Raw genomic sequence first — 21,100 nt, 5'->3', positions numbered from 1 at the left:
ACCTTATAATTTATTTGTAAAGAATACTGAGAAATCAGGTTGTTTGTCCTGTAGTCTTTTCTAGAACTTGGATTTTACTGATTGCAAGCCCATGATGTTTTACATATTTTTCTGTCCTCCTATTTCCTGTAAATTGCTAGTTGAAGTTAGGGAGTTAGGAAGTTCTTTTGTCAAGGAGGCGCATGATGTCTGATCACTGTTCAATGAGGTTAGCAACTGTCAAAGATCAGTGACCATATGTATTCATTTAGTAGTGGCCACAGTGTGGTGGTATTCTAAATATGTGATTTCCTCTCTCTTAGCTGGTTACATTTATAAGAGACACTTCCCTTCATCTACTGTTTGGCTACCTGGAGGTGTAGTTAGTATGGAAAAAAAAAACCAGAATAGATGCTTGGTTCTCTTCCTTTGCCTTTAAAGCCTTCTGATGGAATTAAAATTTTAAAACATTTTTGGGGGTGCCTGGGTGGCTCAGTGGGTTAAGCCTCTCCTCTGCCTTCAGCTTAAGTCATGATCTCAGGGTCTCAGGATCGAGTCCCGCATTGGGCTCTCTGTTCAGCAGGGAGCCTGCTTCTCCCGCTCTCTCTGCCGGCCTCTCTATCTACCTGTGATCTCTGTCTGTCAAATAAATAAATAAAATCTTTAAAAATATATATATAAAATACTTTGAAGCTATGACTGTTTTTATAGCTTCCATGCTTAAATGAAAGATGTAGAGGGGCGCCTGGGTGGCTCAGTGGGTTAAGCCGCTGCCTTCGGCTCAGGTCATGATCTCAGAGTCCTGGGATCGAGTCCCGCATCGGGCTCTCTGCTCAGTGGAGAGCCTGCTTCCCTCTCTCTCTCTCTGCCTGCCTCTACTTGTGATTTCTCTCTGTTAAATAAATAAATAAAATCTTTAAAAAAAAAAAAAGATGTAGATACAGGAGTAGACTAGAATGATAAAGCAGAAGATGGTCCCTTCTGTTTTTTTAGATCTGTTGACTTTTTAAAATGCCTCATGCTTAAGCACCTCAGGATTCTTATAAAACATTATGTGTTTAATCAGAATGGTGAGCATATGGAATAAGGGGTGAAATTTTAGATTATCAAAATCATCACAAAATCACTGAACTTTCTCATTCTGAGGCAATATTCTGGGTGTTCGGGGACACGCTTGTTTTCTTTTGCTGTGTAACAAATACTGCAAACTTAGCAGCTCAACCAAAGCGCATTTATTATCTCACAGTTTTTGTGGGTCAAGAGTCCAGGCATGACTTATCTAGGATCTCTGCTTAGGGTCTTGAATGTTGTAATCAAGGTGTCAGCCGGGGATGAATTCTCATCAGAGGCTTGACCAGGGAAGGATACACTTCCAAGCTCCTTCAGGTTGTTGGAAGTAGAATTTCCCAGCAACTGCTAAGATTTATGTAATCTAATCTTGTCCACTAATCATGGACATCTAATCACTTTTCATGCATCCCACTGGTGAGAAGCAAGTTGCAGGTCTTGTCCACACCTATAGGTAGGGGACTTCCCTAGGGTTTGCCCACCACAGTAGTTTCAAAGACTTGCTTCTTATTGTCAAGAAGCTTGTAATCAAGAAAACAAGACATTCATATAAATAACAATATTTTGCATCGCACTTTGGGGAATTTATCATCGAGATCATTTTAACCAGAACAAAAAGGTATGTTCCTGATTGTTTATTCCAGTGATATCTATTTTAATAAATGATTGGAGACTGATGAAACATTCAACAGTGGGATGTTTGGGGAAATTATTATGATAAGATCAATGCTAATTTATAAAAAGGAGAAGAAAATGTTTGCCATAGTATCAGTATCATTTGGGGGGAGAAATGTGTATGGACATAAGAATGGGGGCAGGACTTTATTTACTTCCTGCATGTCCCTTTGTGGCGTTTGTTTTTTGTGGGTTTTGCTTTTGTAGTTAAAAATGAAACCTAAAATCTAATAAAGAGGATTGCGAAAGTATCCTATAATGAGTCGACTTGCAGTCAAAGTACACATCACTCAGAATACACTCCCTGATACCTTTTTCCCCTCAGTGGTACAAATAACTGAGCAGACTATTCCTGTAGGTAAAGAATGAATGAACTCTTCGTACAACTGAAGTCGCTATGAGTTACGACCAGTAGAAACTTTGATTTATATTCCTGTTCTTTCCATATGTTAATAATTATGACTAATTTTTAGGAAGATACCTATAATAAGAATTTATTAGAATTTATTAGTTCGGACACGGGTGACTTAGTCACTTAAGTGTCTGATTCTTGATCTCAGCTTAGGTCTTGACGTCAGGGTTTGAGTTCAAGCGCCACATTGGGCTCCATGCTGGGCAAACTGATCTTGACTTCACAGAGCCATCAGATAAGTAAAAGTCTGGTCAAATATGAAAAATAACCCGTATAGGGGCACCTGGGTGGCTCAGTTCTTAAGTGTCTGCCTTTAGCTCAGGTCATGATCCTAGGTCCTGGCATCAAGTCCAGAGTCGGGCTCCCTGCTCAGCGGGAAGCCTGCTTCTCCCTCTCCCACTCCCCCGTTTGTGTTCCCTCTCTTCGCTATGTCTTTCTCTGCCAAATAAATAAAAATAAAATCTTAAAAAAAAAAAAAAAGAAGAAGAACCCATACATACTCAGATCTCTTCCTAGTGTAGATGCAGAGATACTCAAGGACTCTTTGTAGAACCTATAGCATATAGCAAAGGTATTTAGGTTAGTTTAAAGGACAGTGTGACCTTCAGAAGAATATATAGTGAGTCACAATTCATATTTTTGCCTCCGTTTACTAAAGATAATTTTAAATTACCCTTAGATGTTACGTAACAAATTTTCAGTTAATACCATGGAGGGAGGTCTGTTAATGAATGCATAAAGGTACTGTTAATCTCCCCAAAATCTAATTGAGATAAAAGAAAAAGGTCTTTATACCAGATAACTTTAGAAACCTGTGCATGGAGCTCCTGGGTGGCTCAGTGGGTTAAGCCTCTACCTTCGGCTCAGGTCATGATCTCAAGGTTCTGGGATGGAGCCCTGCATCGGGCTCTGCTCAGCAGGGAGCCAGCTTCCCCCTCTCTCTCTCTGCCTGCCTCTCTGCCTACTTGTGCCCTCTCTCTCTCTGTCAAATACATAAATAAAATCTTAAAAAAGAAAGAAACCTGTGAATGGGTAGTAGAATGCCCCCATTTAGTTTTGTAACCTCCACAATCATAAAACAGCTCTGTTCTGCCTAGCCTCAAGGACGGTCCTGAGTTCCAGGACTTTGCAGAGAAACCTTGCGTTTGCGTGTGAGGAGAAGATCAGGACCAGAGATGGGGGAAGGATGGGGTTGGGAAGGAAGATACGAAGCACATCTAGCCCTGCCATGGTGGTGCCCACGTGGCTGTTCATGTCTCTGGTCAGTGGCCCGGCAAAGCAGATGATACCACATCTCACTTGCAGGTATCGACTGGGCTCCCAAGAGTGACCGCATCGTCACTTGTGGGGCAGACCGCAATGCCTACGTCTGGAGTCAGAAAGATGGTGTCTGGAAGCCAACCCTGGTGATCCTGAGAATTAATCGTGCAGCGACTTTTGTCAAGTGGTCCCCGCTAGAGAACAAATTTGCTGTGGGAAGTGGAGCACGACTCATTTCTGTTTGTTACTTTGAGTCTGAAAATGACTGGTGAGCAATATCTGAGTATTTTTTATTTCTCTCTGTGGAATTATACATTTGACCACTGCGTTCTGATGACTTCTTGAAGCACTGGGTGAAGGTTTGACTGTAACTTCAATGTTTCCTCATCTGGGGATTTCCCCCCCCCCTCTGAAGCTCTCTGTTCCCTCTGAGCAGTTTTCCTTCCTGTGTGCACGTTGAGTCAAATCTCACATTTCTCATGTCGATACAGACCTGTGGTCCTATGTCCTAATCTCCTAACTGGCAGGTTCAGTAGGATGCTCCCACTCTTCCCATTCGATGTCCAAATTGTCTTCTTACTCCTACAGGTAAATCATAAACTTGAGAGATTCCCATGCATGACCTGAGGGATAATTTTTTTTCCCCACTGTCTCTGTCTACTTAAAATATCTGAGATTCCTGCAGATAACAAAGTGTTTCTTTAAAATTTATTGGCTAACCAAATCTCTGTCTTAGTGTAATATTTTATTCATTTACACTGTTGGAGTAAAAATTGACCAGAATCTTGGAACTACAGTCTGCCTGTTGTACTTTCTGGATAAATCACTTGTAGCCGAGCCACTCAAAATACAGAGACTGATTTGATCGCAAAGTGACTCATTTTACCTGATCCTTCTCATTTACTTTGATAAGAAAATGACTCCGCTCTGTGAGGCACACATTCACAAAGGATGGGAAATAGCCCGCATCTTGGAATCCTCATTCAATGCGGATCTGGCAGTGTTTGTATTTGGACTAAAAATAGCAGAGCACACATTACTCTTTGTGTCAGTGGTACTGTTTGCTTTCAGCTGAAACAGTGAAAGGAACGGATTAGATTATGTTTTGTGAGATTTAGTGAAATCTCACAAATTTTGATTCTTTGGAAAGAAAGTCTGTGAATTTGCAGTAAGACTAAATTATGAATTTAAGAACTGTGTTTTTCTTTCAAGTGTGTGTAAAAATAAGCCTAACAAAGCACTGCCTGCCAAAAATCATTTTAGGAGAGGACTCACTGAAATGGATAGATAAAAACTTTCCTTCCTAGGTAATGTTCAACCTCAGAGTTTGCTCACATTTTTATTCATTGAAAAATAGTCTCAAATATAGAGAGATTGGGCTGTTCTGTAGTACAAGGTATTGTCACTTGAACAAGCTGTGTGTCCAGGGAAGTTTCTCAGCTGTAGAACAACATTTCACTGGAGTGATGTGAATAAAACAATCTCTAAAAGCCTTTAACCCCATTATAAGCAAGTCAGAATACTGTCTGTTTTTCAGAAGGAAATTTTTTAGATAGGTTCCTAAGAGATTCTGTGGAAGAGTAATTTGGCATTCAAGGATGGGCATTCAGCTTAATATTAAGTTTCTCGGCTCTTTTTTTTCTTTTTTTTTTCTTTTAAGATTTATTTATTTATTTGACAGAGATCACATGTAGGTAAAAAGGAAGGCAGAGAGAGAGAGGAGGAAGCAGGCTCTCCGCTGAGAAGAGAGCCTGAAGCGGGGCTCGATCCCAGGATCCTAGGATCATGACCTGAGCCAAAGGCAGAGGCTTTAACCCACTGAGCCACCCAGGCGCCCCAAAGTCTCTTGGTTCTTAAAAAGCACAGCATGATTGGTTTTTAAGCAGCAGTTTAGGGGCAGAAATTGAATTAGCGAAGCCAGAATAATGACTGATCTCAGACATAAATAAACTTTTCGAGCGGAGTTAGAGAATTAGAACCTCTAACAGGAGATTGTGAATTTCTTGGTTGTGATTTTTCTGGAAAAAAAATACATAAATACTAATACTAATAATAATTTGCTGCTTCACAGAGACGTAGAAAGGAAATTGAGCTATTTTGCCAGCCAAACTTAACCCAAGATGAAATAACAGGTCACTGAGTATTTGTAATAAAAATTTAAGTAATTTCAAACCCCAGATTTTATTTTAAAGATTAAAGTTAGGTGTAATCTGAAACTCTGTGGGCAGTATCCAGAGTTCATCCGTAAATATAGTTACTCATGGGGATCCCCTCATTGCCGGAAGGCTCAGAACTGACTACTGTGATAAGAGAACGTCAAGGCCTAAAAGAACAGAAAGGACTATTTATGGCTCTTCTTCCTCTCTTGGCAGAGGACCTGGTCTCCACATGTGTATCACCTGACACACCTTTGAGAGGCCCTGTGGGAACTATTGCTCGATGTGTGAATAAACTGAAATGGATTTTCTCCTTTTGTAGGTGGGTAAGCAAGCACATTAAAAAGCCGATTCGCTCCACGGTCCTCAGCTTGGATTGGCATCCCAACAACGTCTTGCTGGCAGCAGGATCCTGCGATTTCAAATGCAGGTGGGAACCCACGAGAACTGGTAGAATTGATCTGTTCCTTGTTCGTCTTTCAGATATTTTTCAGGTTCCTCTTCTTTGCAAGGTACTGTGCTAAGCACCAGGAGGGTACTGTGCTAAGCACCAGGAGGGACTCAGAGATGGAAGGAGCTTGTGATCTAGGAAAGCGAACACAGAAGTCTCAGGGGGTGGGGAGTGGACTTGGAGGTGCAGGAGGAGTGGGGCGCACAGGTGGGGCCGGGGAGGTTTTCCGTAGGCGGAACATCGTGTTTGGAGCAGAGGTGTAGTGGCCCTTGGACTCCGGTGTTATTTCTCATTTCATAACCCAGGCAGAGACTCATCAAATTCCAGGCTGAAGCTGAGATGAACAAGACAGCTGAAAGTGCTCTGCTGAGCTATTACTATGTTCTTCCTTTTGGGTTCAAGCTTCTTATTTGTTGTTAGCATGAGACTGGAAGAAACACAGCCACTTTGCTAAGAGCTTTAAGGATCATACAGTGTAATTGCTTTTTACAGTTATTCTTTACCAAGAAGGCTTTTTTTCCCTTATCCAAAAGAAAAGCATATAAGTGTTACTTCACATTGACAGTATGGTGGGTTGGGAAATGGGTTGCATCTTTCTTTAGTAGGCTATTTGGAGAATTTCCAGAAAACCTGGCTAGTGATTTATATCCAAGAATATCCAAGGGTTTGGGTGGTTTTTTTTGTTTTTTTTGTTTTTATTTTTTTTTAAAGATGTGTGTGGGAATTTGCATGTGGAGTGGGGATACAGCAGCATCAAGGCACTCTTTGGGAAAAGATTGGTTCTTCTGCTTAAGAGCCAGTGTAGGGCGCCTGGGTGGCTCAGCAGGTTGAGCCTCTGCCTTTGGCTCAGGTCATGATCTCAGGGTCCTGGAATCGAGCCCCACATCGGGCTGTCTGCTCCATGAGGAGTCTGCTTCCCCCTTTTCTCCGCCTGCCTTTCTGCCTACTTGTGATCTCTGTCAAATAAATAAAAATTTTTAAAAATCTTAAAAAAAAAAGAACCAGTGTAACAGCATAGACATTCTTTAGGAGAATTTAGGAGTTTCAGTTTCATTGTCTGATATGTCACCCAGAGTCCTTCTGATTCCCTCGAAGAATGGAACTTAATGATCCGTACCGCTTGAATTATTAGACTGTATCTACAAAATCTGGAAATAGGTTGCTAATTCTTTTGATAGTACTGATTTACAGAAATGAACTTCACTTTGACCTGTGGTCCTGTGTCCTGTTGAATTCACGCTCTTGAGTTCACGAATGAGAACCGCCCGTTCTGTCCCAGCGTCTGAGGACGAGAGCAGTGGCCGTTGTGATGCTGACTTAAGGCCCAGTGGTTCTGAGTCTCATAAACACAGAGGACAGACTGACGGGTGCCAGAGAGACGGAGGGTTAAGGGGATGGGCAAAATGGGTGAAGAGGAGTGGGAGGTACAGGCTTCCAGTGACAGAGTAAGTCACAAGGATGACATGGAACATAGGGACATGGCCAGAGCCTCGTACGATGACAGGTGGCAGCTACACTTGCAGCGAGTGTGGTGTACGGTGTAGAGAAGTTGAATCACTATGCTGTACACCTGAAACTCGGCTAATACTGTGTGTCAGCTGTGTTCAAATGCAAGAAAGTGAAGCCCAGAGATTCCAAGGTCATGTCCTCGAACAGATAACTCACTGTGCCCCTCCACTCCCCAGAGCTGCTGCTGTCATGGTCATTTCAGGGCAAATATCTCAGATCACTTTTAGGAGTCTTTAGGTCCAGAGGCTCTTGAGAGAAGCTCCAGGATGTAGAATTAGTGGTGCATTCCCAGCGGCTCTTTCTCCCTCCTTTTTCCGGATTCTGCATCCAGACCTCCTCATACACAGCTTCTTGGAATTCAGGAGGGAGAGACTGCTGACAGCTGGCCGTAAAGGAGACCCTCCTTCACCCCAGACCGGTCACAGAGACTGGACAGTGAGCCCCAACAGCATGATGGCCTGAGTGAGAGCCTGCCCACTCTCACTGGCTTCCCTTGGCTTCCTCTTTGGATGTCCCTTTGTTTAAATGGGTTAATGCCATCGGTTTATTGCAGTGTGGCACATAGTTTCTTCTCCTGTTTGGCCTGTGGGCTTCCTGGAATACTGTGTTGAAAATGATAGTGAAGTAGACAGGAAAGAATGCTGTGCTCACTTAGCAAGGTCAGCCGCATGCAAGGGAGGGGCGGGACAGCAAGATCCTCCCCGAGAACGTGGGCTCAGGGAGAGGACTTTTGTCCTTCTTTTAGAACTTCTAGAACTGCACCCCTAGAGCACCATAGGTCTCCTCGTGTACCCTCCGATTGAGTGCATTTGGCCAGACTCAGATGGGCCTGCAGGCGGCCCTTAGAACCAAGTCTTAGTGGAGCGCCTGAGTGGCTCAGTGGGTTAAGCCTCTGCCTTCAGCTCAGGCCATGGTCTCAGGGTCTTGGGATCGAGCCCCGCATCAGGTTCTCTGCTTGGCAGGAAGTCTGCTTCCCCCTCTCTCTCTGCCTGCCTCTCTGCCTACTTGTGATCTCTCTCTCTCTGTGTCAAATAAATAAAACCTTTTAAAAAAAAAAAAAAGAACCAAATCGTAAGAGTTTTGTGGATGTGACTTTGTCATGTTTTACTTTTTAAGGCTCAATCTCTGCATTCTGAGACACCTTAGAGCAGCTGCCCGTGGCCTGTTTCTGTATACATAAATTTTCATTGACCTTTTTCCTTCTTTCCTGCCCCTAAACTGTAGAGTGTTTTCTGCCTACATTAAAGAAGTGGACGAAAAGCCAGCCAGTACGCCCTGGGGCAGCAAGATGCCTTTTGGTCAGCTGATGTCAGAGTTCGGGGGCAGCGGCACCGGCGGCTGGGTGCATGGGGTCAGCTTCTCTGCCAGCGGGAGCCGCCTGGCCTGGGTCAGCCATGACAGCACCGTGTCCGTTGCTGACGCCTCAAAAAGCGTGCAGTGAGTATTTGCCTTTCGCTTGGAGTTAGGGAGTGGTTTGGGGTCTCTCACCAGCTGGGCTAAGGCCGTCCTTCCCTGGAGGTAAACGCAGGATGTGAGCTTAAAAATGTGGCCCAGAACTGCAGGGCCGCCTTGAAAGTCACCGATACACATTCAGATTGTCCGTTTGGGGAAACTTTTTAAAGAGTTAGAGCTCAGGGGCGCCTGGGTGGCTCAGTGGGTTAAAGCCTCTGCCTTTGGCTCAGGTCATGATTCCGGGGGTCCTGGGATCGAGTGCTGCATTGGGCTCTCTGCTCAGCAGGGAGCCTGCTTCCCCCCTCCCTCTGCCTGCCTCTCTGCCTACTTGTGATCTCTGTCTGTCAAACAAATAAATAAATCTTTAAAAAAAAAAAAAGAGTTAGAGCTCACTTCCAGAAACACTTCTTCATGGAGGTGGTGCGGTGTGGTGGTTTCTTTGAGGGACGCTCCTGGTTTGCCGCTAATGAGAGTTCCTTCGGAATGTCACTTTGGTCTGTTAGTGTGACTCCCTCACAGCAGGTCCCTGTCATCCAGCAGTCAAGTAGGAGATAAAGTCCTTACTGTGTGTAGTCCGTGAGCAGTGACTCCATTAATTTGGAATTCCATTCAGTAATACATAAAACCCTGATACCAGTTCCTCTGGAGTGTGCCAGAAGAACTTGAATTGCAATGACTCATTTGTGAGGGAGGCACCCGGATAGCGTTCAAAGAGCACGAGGCATCTTGTCACACGTCAGAATTTTTTTTTTTTAAACACATCAGAATTTATATCTGCTCATCATATGCTGGAGGAAGAGAGACAATGAATGAAATTCTTTCCCTTTAATAGGAATCTTTGTTCTCTCCTGGTGAATCCTTTTCCATTGGCAGCGAAAGGTTATGCACCTTAAAAGGTTCCTAACTTGTCAACCTGTGTGCTGAGAACTGGTCACATCAGGTGTCTCTGCCTCCCTCTGCCTCACAGTGACTACAAAGTGACATGTCATGTCAGAAATGATATTTTCCTGATAACTGGATTGAGTTGGGTTTATTTTATTTACTTTTTTTTAACATCATAATAAATGGTGTAATCTTCCAGATTTCTGTACAAGTATAGGCACTTAACATATCTTTTCATTTTGAACACAAATGGGATTATGCTGTACATTTTGTACAGTAATTTTTCTGTCATTCAGTTTTGATGTCATGGTTATTTGATTTGGATATAATTTATTATAATGCATAATAATCTCTTAGCATATGCTTCTTACAGCCCCCGTCTGCCCTCATATTGATTTATGATTTGGCTTTTCTGGTCCTGCAAGTCAGGTCATATCCTCTACGCTTCCCCTTCTCAAGCATAAATATTACGTGTGAAAGGAGCCAAGGCCTTAAAATGAGGTGCTAGGCCTTTAATTAAGTTCCAGTGGTATTGGGGTATGGGTGGGTGGGGGTGGGCTCCCCTGAGATATAGTTTTCAAAACGCATCATCTTCTACATGAAGTTCCACGATCCTAAGTCATCGACCACTATGTTTGCCTGCCGTGTGTGTGTGGCCTCTTGGCCAGGTGCTGGCAGATAACGTACTAAGTATATGGGTACACACACACCTTCCCCAGCTCTTCTGTCTGGGAGCTCCTGGCCAGCCAAGATGCGTATTCACTGGTGGCCCCAGCTCCTCCCCCAGAGCCCGGCAGAGAAGAGAAGGGAGTCTCCTAGATGTTTGTGCCCAACCTCTGGAGCCCACAGTGAGCACAGGCAAGGCGAGGAAGGGGGGACAAGGCATTCAGTCATGAGTGACCGTGACACCCAGAGTGCTAGGTGGTCGGAGGAGAAGCCACTTCAGGCTGAAGAGGTCCAGGAAAGCTTCATGGAGATGATCAGATGAGCTGAGCGTCAGAGACCGGGGTGGATTTTGGTGGACAAGCAAAAGACAGCATGTTTGTAAAGGGTGTGGGAGCAAAAGCAGAGCCAGGAAAGAAGGAGGACTCCCTGGGGACCAGTTTGTCATGGGGTGAGGGGGCGGGACTCAGAGCAGGGCGTGGGCCAGAGAGGGCCAGAGCACTCTTTCTACAGTGACCCCAGGGCCGTGTCATGCTTGGGATTCCCCAAAGTCCAGGTCATGGGGCTCCTGGTAGGCATACGTGTTCATTTGCACCGCACGAGCCCTTGTGAAAATGGGTCCTTTTCATCTGCTGTGTCTATAAAGAAGCTGCGTGGTCAGTTCCCATCTCAGTTTAACAATTGTTCTTGTGTTCAGGGTCTCAACTCTGAAAACGGAGTTCCTGCCCCTCCTGAGTGTGTCATTCGTCTCCGAGAATAGCGTTGTAGCCGCGGTAAGTAATTCTCCATTCTCCCTTGTAGTACACTGTGTTTAGTTCTCCAGAACAGGAACGGGGCGTGCTCTGTGACTTGGCGCACTGGCGTGAACCAGAACAGCCTTGTAGATGAGCCAGCGTGCACGTTCTGCCCAGGGGTCGGTGGGTGGGCAGCGTACTCCCCGACTCCTGACTGAGACCTCGTTTCAGGGCCATGACTGCTGCCCAATGCTCTTTAACTACGATGACCGTGGCTGCTTGACCTTCGTCTCCAAACTAGACATTCCAAAACAGAGCATTCAGCGCAACATGTCTGCCATGGAACGCTTCCGCAACATGGACAAGAGGGCCACGACCGAGGACCGCAACACAGCCTTGGAGACGCTGCACCAGAATAGCATCACGTACGTGCCGCCCCGCTGCCTGGGGCCCCTGGGAGCCACCTTTAGCCAGGGCCCTGACCACAGGGAGAAGTGTTTGGTGACAAAGATGCCCGTCTTCCTCTGCTTGTTTCCTGACTGGGTCCCTAGGCAAGTTGTGCGTGCTGTGTGCCCACACATTGCTTCGGGAGCAGGAGCAGAGGGAAGTCTGAAGCTCCCCGACTGCGGGCTCTTACTCTCAGCTTGGGACAGAGTGAGCCGCCCCCTCCTAGGCATTCTGTCCTTTGAGGTGCGGCTGGTACTTGGCATCCCCTGTGAGCAGCTCTGAGCCTCCCCGGCGACAGTAAGCTGGCGAGTCTTTCGGTGGAGCCTCGCCTAGGGCTCGCTTTCTCCAACCCTGATTGAGAACAAAACGAAACCTTCCTGAATGTTATGGTCCCCTGGCGGTGAACGGATGACGGAAGGCTCGTTATACACTGCTTAGAAAGCTAATTCCAGCTGTCGTTTCAACCATGGATTTCAGGTGATATATACCAGTAAGAAGATCATTTAATTAAATGGAATTCTTTGATATCATGTGGCCAAACCAAGGAGTTTCTTGACTTCAGTTTTTCATCAGGTGCCTATGAACTGTTTGTCATTCCCCCCCTCCCCCACCCAGGAAGCTTGTTTTTTTCCTAAATCTAGAGGAGAGAGGTAGTCTGTTCTCGATATTTTCACTGACAGTGGTCAGAGTTTAGGTCCCATAAGATTTTCTCTTTTTTAATAGACCTTTTGTCTTGAGAGACTTTCATTGTGGTGATGATGGCGGGAACAAGAATGGAAACCTCTAGACTTTGCCTTTGAGAGAATTTTTGAACGTAGGTCACGCTTGTCATGTTCAGTGGAGTGGGCCACTGGATTTAAAATGGGCCGAAATGTCTGTGCTCTACTGGAAAGTAATAACTTGAAGGCATAGGAAGTCTTTTCATGCTTCAAGTTTCTTTGTCTTGAATGACTTTCAAAGTTATTTATTGTGAATTTCTCTGAAGCTTCTCTGTAGACTGCGTATCAGGAAGGAAGCAGCTCTCATTCCGTCTTCCAGGGTTCCTGGTTAAAAATAAGAAGGCTTGCAGATCGGCAGATTTGCCTTTATTTGCAGTTATTAAGTTCTCTTTGTCCTTAAGCAAAGGGTCAGCAAACTTTTCCTATAAGGAACCAGAGAGTAAATATTTTTGGCTCTGAGCCAGCCTCTGTCACAACTACTGACATCCGTGATGGCGTGTAAGCCCTTGGCAATACGTATGTAAATGCACGTGGGTGTCTCAGTAAAAGCTTACAGACACTGAAATTTGAATTTCCAAATAATTTTCATGTAACCAAATAATAGTCTTAATTTTTTGTGTGACCATCTAAAATCATTAAAGCTGTTCTTAGGTCACAGGCTGTATAGAAACAGGCTACGTGTGCCATAGTTTTGCCATCTCCTTCCCCAGAGGGAATGTTCTAGACATTTCACAGGAGAAAGGAAAATTACTCTCTGAGCTATGGAATTTTCTCGAAAGTTTTTCAGATACTTAGGCTGAGACAACTTGTTTCATTCATCTGTTCCTCTGCGCTTCCTGCTTGGAATCTTCTGGTGCCTGCGTGTTGCTCACATTTACAATGGTTCATTTCAAATGCGGGGTGAGAGCTTGACTTAAAGGCCCTGCTTGTCTCAGAGGGCGATTTGGGGGTTTTTGTTCGGAGCCAGCTGGGTTTCAGTCATGCTTCACCCCGCCTCTGGTTTGTTGTTGTTTTGAATTGTTTCCATTCTCGTCATTGCTGTGGTCCTGCCTACGCTCTGCTCCCAGACGGTATGCGTGCTGCGTGACCTGGCTTGTCCTGCCTCTCCGCGTCCCAACACTCAGTCCACCTTCCTACCTTTTCAGTCTTGGCTTTTCTGGACATCCGGGAGTGAGATGCATTTCAGTATTTTCTGCTTCTGATTGCTGTAGCTAATATCGATGGACAACTTAACACTGAGGAATTGGGGAATTCGTTGCCTTAAAACGCCCATAGGCCATTTAGTCAGGGAGATTGGGGCCTGCTCCCCCCACATACCTGACGGTCTCTCTTTTTGCTTTCTTTCAGTCAAGTGTCTATTTATGAAGTGGACAAGCAAGATTGTCGCAAATTTTGCACTACTGGCATCGATGGAGCCATGACAATTTGGGATTTCAAGGTATTTTCTGCTTTTCAGAAGAAACCATGTTTGCGTTAAAACTTCCTGTGACAAGAATGTTTCTCATTTCTTGGGACAAAATGTCACATCCAGGGCACATCAGAAACAGAGAACATTGGATTGTAGTTGTCTTTAAAACTTGAGAGTCTGGGCGTGTAGCTGGCTGAGTCAGCAGAGCGACTGTTGATCTCGGGGTCATGAGTTCAAGCCCCACATTGGGCGTCCAGCTTCCTTAAAAAAAAGAAACTTAAAACCTGAAAGCCATGAGGAGAAAAGCAGACTTTCCCAGTGAGGTGGGATACATCGTTCTAGATGTCCATTTTGTCCATGGAGGAAAACTCGAGTGTTTTCTCTAGTAGGCCCTGCGTCGAGCCCCCAGTCTGTTAAACCACGTAGATATATTTTCACGGTTTACACTAATCAGTCTAACAAACGTTCATGAAATATTTGTTGGGTGCCAGGCCTGTTACTAGTATCACCGAGGATATTAGGGTGAAAGAGCCCTCAGAGGGCTTGTCTGGTGGAAGGGGCAGTGTTCTCTGGAGCTCCGGAAGGGAAGCCAGTGCCTGTTTCTACACTGAGAAGGCGGGGAGGGTGCGTGAGTGCCAGCCCTGCGGAGGAGATGGGCCTGAGCTGCATCTCCGGATGCGCTGGGAGTTCGGGGCCCGCGAGGGTGGGGCCGAGCCGCCCGAGCTGCGAGAGCAGCAGGTGCAGACCAGCTGAGCTCGGAGCACGTGCCGGGTGTGAGGCTGCGCCAGTGCTTTGGGCTGTGGTGTGGGTCCCCCGGAAGCTCAAGCTGGAACTAGGAAACGGGCCATGGCGTGGTCGGAGAGGGGCGGCTGGGCTTTGCCTGCAGACAGCTAGGAGCTGGTCCAGAGCCGCCGAGCGCGCGAGACTGTGAGGTGTGGGTGGTCCCGGCAGCCGTGGGCTCCGGGCAGAGGCCGTCGCGTCCTGCGAGCAGGTGAGGAGGATGTGGCCTCCAGCAGTGGCCCGGGTGTGGCCCCGAGCTTCCGGACGGACGGGAGAGAGAGTTAGGAGGCCAGATGGAAGGGCGTGGTGAGGAGCACATGCGGGGTCTCTGCCCCTCTCGCTTGGGGCCGGGGCGGTGGTGGGTGCGATGCGGAACCGGAGGGGAGCGGCAGGGGGGAGAGAGGAGGGCTGCCGGGCGCGGCGCGGGGAGCTTCGCTTCTGGACGTTAACCTCCGCAACAGGTCCGTGTTTACAGAATGCTGCTCCTGCCTGGGCGTTTCCATGATGTTTGATACCACCCCGTGGGGTGAAAGACAGAATCCGGAAAAAAGTCTCTGAAATACTTACGAGAGAGAAACTCTCTTCCTCGAGAAGTTCCCCGACTGCCCACGCTTTTTACCTTCCCCTCTTTCCGTCCTGGGCACTGCGGCCCCCGGGGAATGCGCTCCCGGGGCAGTCGCACTCTGCACTTGGTTCTCATCCCTTGGGTGGTGTTCACTACGAGGTCCCGGGCCAGGGTCCGCTAGTCCGGCCACCTTTGAGCATCCGCTGCCGTGTGGCCTGTGCAGACAGCGCAGTGCCCGGCGCGAGGGCGTCTGGGGTGTGGTGAGAGGCACGGAGCAGGCCGCCGGCGCCCTCACCAGCAAGCACCGATGCCCCGAGAGGAAGCGGGCCCTGCGCAGGCGGGAGCACGTCCAGATGCTGTGGCTCGGGGCCAGCACGGGAGCGAAGGGCGTGGAGGGCTGGCAGGGGCCCCGGCCTGGGAGAGGGGCCTCAGAGCTGGGCTCGGCCAGATTTGGGGGTGCGGGGCCTGCACAACAGTCGGGGGAGGAGGGCAGCCGTGTGGTGCACGGGGGCTGGGGGAAGACCCCGAGACGGACCAGCCTCCGTAACCCTGTGTTCTCCCGCCCTTTCCAGACCTTAGAGTCTTCCATCCAGGGCCTCCGGATAATGTGAAGCTGAGTGAGCCTCCCAGATCCAGCATGACAAACTGACAGACTGACAAACTGACACATGCGCTGACACAGCCCCGCCGTGTGCATGGTGGTGAGGAGAGCCAGCCGCAAGGAAACACTGAAGACACGTTCGCGCAAATACCGTGTGTGTGTTTTTGTTTGACTATAATCGGTGACAGTGTTGGTTTTTTAAAAGCAGCAGTGATACGGGGTTATTTTGTTTTTGTTTTTGCTATTTCATTCCATTCTTGACCAAAGCTTCTCTTTAAGTAGTTTATTATGGAAAATTGTCACACTAACTTAAAGGAGAGGGTGGGAGATACGTCAATTGTCGCCTCAACAGTTAAATAAAAGTACTGAATGTGGTTTTCGTTTTGTTTCCTTCCGCTACTTCTGCTAGAAAGATAGGGACTAAAAAAAATTTCTGTTAGCAAAATAGGTTTTAGGGTAAACTCTGGGATTCTGGGTTTCTGAAACCCAGGCACCCTGTACCACCTCTGAGAAAACAGCCTTTCCTGAATGCTGCCTTCCAGCCTCGCAGCGCGGCCTCTGCGCCGGGGTGTGCTCGAGGCAGCAGGAAGGGCCACCCCGGTGCCCGGAGAGGGACGTGTTAGCTTACCGTTTCCGTTAGACATTACTGGGCCCAAACTAAGTTGTTCTCACCAAAGTTTGATGTTCCGAGGCTGAGAATCTTGAGAGGTACAAATGTAAATAATTCGCAAAGGAAATAAACACAGAGTAGCCTTGAGCACAGCCATATTCCTGATCTCTCTGGCCCAGGAGAAGGGGAGCGGTCGAGGCCCCCCACCAAGAGTTCTTGCCTTTGCGTGAGAAAGAATTCAAGAAACAAGCCATTTAGAGACCAGATGAAGTGTACGACTAGAAGAGTGCACAGTTAAGTTGACAGAGTAGCAGTCGCTCTTCCCAGACGGAGTGGCCCTGACCCCCGTCCACCACCGCCGTTTTACCTCTAACAAGGGGTTTGATAAGTTTTTAAAAATTAGCTGCTTGTACAGGGAGGGGCTCACTCTTTAACTTTGGGTTTATCATTTCCATCGGGCGGTTTTCCCGTTGCCTAGGGTTACAGAATTACCCACAGGGGGCAGTGGTGAGAGGGTCCAAACTCTGTGGCTCTTACTGCTAGAGGGACAGGGATCTTGTGGCTTTTTATGCCCTGCTGACTTTAGGTTAAGACCTAAACCCAAAATGACTTTAATCAACTTGCCTCCCGAGCCTCCCCTGCCTCCTACCTCACTGTGATTCGAAGACAGCCCCGGTTTTAGGACACCGGTAACCGTGCTTCTCAGAGCACATCATGTATTCTCGAGTGATTTTATCCTTCTGGTGTCTCACGGGGAGCGTTACTTTCCTCCAGGAGAGAATCTCAGCAGCCTGGTGGGCCTGCCTCCCGTTTGCTGGAGCCTCTTCTCGGGATCCCAATGACAGGAACTCCTTTGTGTGTGTGTGTGTGTGTGTGTTTGCCCCCCGGGCATCTGCGAGGCTGTTCTCACCTAAACAGGATTTAGCTCAAAATTTCTTTTTTGTTTCATTAAGTCACATGGTTTGGCCAGGAAGCCCAGAGGTTTTTAGAGAGAGGCTGTATTTCATGAAAGCAACAATGGCAACAAAGAAAAGTTTCCAACTTTGCCTCCAAGGACTTAGCCAGAATTTTTTTGTTTTTTTTTTTTTAACTTGGGTCATTTCTCACCCATCCACCTGGAAACCCACGGTGCTTCTGGGCCCGGGTCCACAATAACTATTAATCTGGGGGGGCCTCTGGGTGACTGCCAAAGCCCTTTGATTCAAGGCTTTGGGCTTTGACGTCAGGTTATAGTTCTGCCAAGCTGTATGACCTTGGGCGATCTAGGTAACGGCTGAGCCTCCATATCATCAGCTGTAAAATAGCAGTAGAGATGGGATCAGTAGAGGCATCTGGGTGGCTCAGTGGGTTAAGCGCCTGCCTTCAGCTCAGGTCATGATCCCAGGGTCCTGGGATTGAGCGGAATTGGGCTCCCTAAAAGGGAGTCTGCTTCTCCCTCTCCCCTACCCCGTCCCTCCCCTCACAGCTTGTGCTTTCTCTCTCTCTCTCTTGCCTTCTCTTTCTCAAATAAAATCTTAAAAAAAACAAACAGGATTAGTAATTTCAGCTAATCAGTAAAGCCGAAATTCACTTTCAGGCTTGGCACTGGCCCTTTTATAGGCCCCGGAGACCCTTAATAACAGTGTGAAGCAGTGTCTAAAGGATCTTGCTAACCCCCCCCCCCCAAAAAAAAAACTCCAGTAGTTCTTTCCAGAATATTCTGAGAGAGAAAGGCTGAGTTCAGCTTCTGAATCCAGATTGATTGCTTCGACGACTCTTCAGTTTGGCTCAATGGCCATCAGTCGAGTGGTTTACAGCTCCCACGTGTGCCCTAACTCCGGAGGCAGTGGTGTAGAGGACCAGGGTTTCCCTCGGTGCCTGCAGTGTGCCCAAGCCGTGAGCTACCCCGTGTGGACTCAGGTCCCATGTAGATCAGTTACCTGAATTATAAGGTTATTTTTTTATACATGTATAATTTAAATACTGGGTGCAGTAGGTAGAGTAATGTCCCCCCAAAGATGACCATGTCCTAATCCCAGAACTGTGAACTTGGCCGATGTAATTAAGTTAAAGTTAGCCAGGTGGGCCCGATGTGGTCCCAGGGATCTTTATGAGGGAGACAGGCAGGTGAGTCAGATGCGGCCATGGGACCAAAAAAGGCTGGCGGCCTCTGGCCACCGAGAAAGACAAGGAAACAAGCTCTCCCCTGGAGCCTCCGGCAGGAACGCCACACTGCCCACCGAGGCCAGAGACTTTGACCTCCAGAAACGTAAGCGAATACCTTTGTGTTGCTTGCAGCTGTCCTGTTTGTGGCAAGTTGCTAAAGCAGCAATAGGAAGCTAATACCTACACGATCGATTCAGGAAAAGGAAGGAAACACGTTCTAGAACGTTTTTCAAGTTGAGGGTCAGAGCCCATTCGTGGTTGCAAAAATCCATTTCGTATGTCATGACTGGCATTCGAAAAACAAAAGAACATTTGGCGTGGCAGTGAACGCGCCACAATACCTCGGTTTCAGATACACGTGGGGGTGTGTCTGGGTTCACGATATCCGGCACTGTGGGTCGTGATCAGAGAAAGTTGGAAAGGGGCGCCTGGGTGGCTCAGTCGGTTAAGTGTCTGCCTTCGGCTCAGGTCATGATCCCAGGGACCTGGGGTCAAGTCCCGCATCGGGAGGAGGTGGGGGGGGATTCAGGTTCTCTCTCTCCCTCCCGCTCCCCCTGCTTGTTCTCTCTCTCACTCTGAAAAAAAAAAAAAGAAAAAAGTGGGATAGCCACCACCTTTCCGTCATTCACCGGGGGGCGGGGTGGGAGGGTTGCCTGGGTGCCCAGAAGGGTGCTGTAGCCACACCTTTGATGCACCACCTGAGTATAGCTCCTGGACCAGGCACCGATGTACACAACTGATACCTGGACCAGGCACCGAGGTACACAACTGATAGGTGTCAACTACTCCCAACAACCCTACAGGGTTGTTTGGAACTGTCACTGCCACATTTTAAAGATGACAAAACAAGTCCGTGGGGCGGGGGGGTGGAAGGGGGGTGCTGGCTGGCTGAGTCAGTGGAGTAAGTGACTTGATCTTGGGATTGCGGAGTTCGAGCCCCGCCCAAGGTGGAGAGGGCCCCAGTGGTAACCGCTAAGCACGCCCCCTGCTGGGCGAGGGCGGGGAGTGGAGACCCCTGGTGAGCAAGCCCAGGCGAGTCCTGTGGGGACGCTTCCAACTATACCTTGGGGGGTTTGGTTGTAGTGTCGGATCAGACTGGCACAAAACCCTGTGGCTTGGAAGGGGGTGTGCAACAGGGGCACCAGGATAGGAGATGCTAAGTGAGCTCTGGGCCTCCTGGGCTTTGTCCACCGCACAAGCAGGTATGGCCTGGGAGAGGAGACATAGGGGTTTCTCCTCTTCCTCCTCACGGGGATCAGGTGGCAGTCCCTTGCTCTCAGCGACAGAGAATCATGGTCCCCTTGTTGCGGGGTGGGGGGCACAAGCTGAAACAGAAGGGGCTCAGACTGGGTGTTTCAGGAAAGGTTTTCCTCCCCCCTCTCCCCCACTGCAGGGGCCCGCCCACCGCGTCCAGAGTCCAGATGTCTGGAGCGTGGCTGCCCTCTTGTGACCAGGAGGCAGCAAGGCCAGTGCCGCCAGGAGGTAGGAACTGAAAGCCAGAAAGAACCTGGAGGACCTGAGGAGATCGCACCAGCCCCCAGGGACTGCCCTCCTCCAACTCCGCCCACCCCGAAGAAGAGTCAGCCTGGGGGTGTCGCCGCCTTCCTCGGAAACCTGAGAAGGGGGAGGGCAGCATCTTCCCCCCAGGGCCGGGGGTGGGAGCAGTTTCCAGGAAGAAATGAGCTCTTTGAGTTGTTCCAGAACCCGGAGTGAAATCCTTCCAACCCCGGGTTCCCCTCACTCAAGGAGTCGCTTCACTTCAGGCTTGGAGAACTGTGTGCCCCCTCAGGACCCCTGCCAGGGCTTCCCGGTGTGAGGCGGTCTTCCCTCAACCACCAGGCCTGCGAGGGGGGCTGGCGGTGCTTCCCAGGAGTCAGACTCGCTAACGGGGCCCGAGATGGAGCGCGGTCACAGTGCTTTGCCTGAAGCTCATTTCTCCCACACCTGCACTCCCGCAACAGGTGCGCGCGGAGCCTCGTGAACGCAGGTGCGCAGCAGAGCAAATACCAACAGTTTACACGCTCGGTTTTCACGGGGAGGGAGGGAATCCTCAGGTGTTCGGATTTGTCCGGATGCTTTTAGCGATGGGTAGCAAAATCTCCAGCCTCCTGAATAGGTAGCATCCTTGGCTCGTTGGCAGCAGCAGGTTGGGCTGGAGCCCACCAGTCAGACTTTGACTCGGGTGCGGGTCAGTTCTCTGGGCTTTTCTCCACGGCGAGATGGGAGGGCTGGTGACAGCCCCGCAGTGTCTCCTCCAGCCGGGAAGGCTGGTAGTCCCGCAAACCGTAGCTGAGGCTTCTCCCCGGAGACTCGATCGTGGAAGAGCTCCCGTGTTCGCACACATGTCCTCCTCCCCACCACCCCCACCCCCCGGAGGCAGAATCCAGTGTGACCGGCGCTAGGACAGGAGCGCAGGTCGGGGCTGGGAGTCCCGCGGACACCTCCAGTGGGGGCAGGGGTTGTGGGCAAAGAGCTAAGAGACACGTCCTGCGTTAGAAACCGAAGTTGGCCAGGAGGGGACAGGGTGTTTGGCAAAGGGTTCCAGGCCGGAAGAACATGTGTCACGGCCCCGAGAGCTGTCAGG

The 21,100-nt window shown here is 48.5% G+C and overlaps 1 protein-coding gene across 1 annotated transcript in view; it reads left to right on the top strand.

Annotated features, from left to right (window-relative positions):
* ARPC1A (actin related protein 2/3 complex subunit 1A) overlaps nucleotides 1–16,136 on the top strand; it is a 30,137-nt gene extending 14,001 nt beyond the window's left edge. The window contains exons 4-10 of the mRNA XM_045075093.1: nucleotides 3,440–3,662; nucleotides 5,873–5,980; nucleotides 8,735–8,947; nucleotides 11,205–11,280; nucleotides 11,473–11,666; nucleotides 13,755–13,845; nucleotides 15,733–16,136. Of these exons, the coding sequence (XP_044931028.1) occupies nucleotides 3,440–3,662; nucleotides 5,873–5,980; nucleotides 8,735–8,947; nucleotides 11,205–11,280; nucleotides 11,473–11,666; nucleotides 13,755–13,845; nucleotides 15,733–15,771 (944 nt within the window). The 3' untranslated portion in view covers nucleotides 15,772–16,136. The remainder of the gene's footprint in view (nucleotides 1–3,439; nucleotides 3,663–5,872; nucleotides 5,981–8,734; nucleotides 8,948–11,204; nucleotides 11,281–11,472; nucleotides 11,667–13,754; nucleotides 13,846–15,732) is intronic.
* The last annotated feature ends 4,964 nt before the right edge of the window (nucleotides 16,137–21,100 follow it).

This window comes from Mustela putorius, unplaced genomic scaffold (genome assembly GCF_011764305.1).
Source record: "Mustela putorius furo isolate JIRA1106 unplaced genomic scaffold, ASM1176430v1.1 tig00000139_pilon_pilon_pilon, whole genome shotgun sequence".
NCBI classification, from domain to species: Eukaryota; Metazoa; Chordata; class Mammalia; order Carnivora; family Mustelidae; genus Mustela; species Mustela putorius.
The sequence above is the reverse complement of the archived record's forward strand: the minus strand, read 5'-3'. Positions and strand labels throughout refer to the sequence as shown.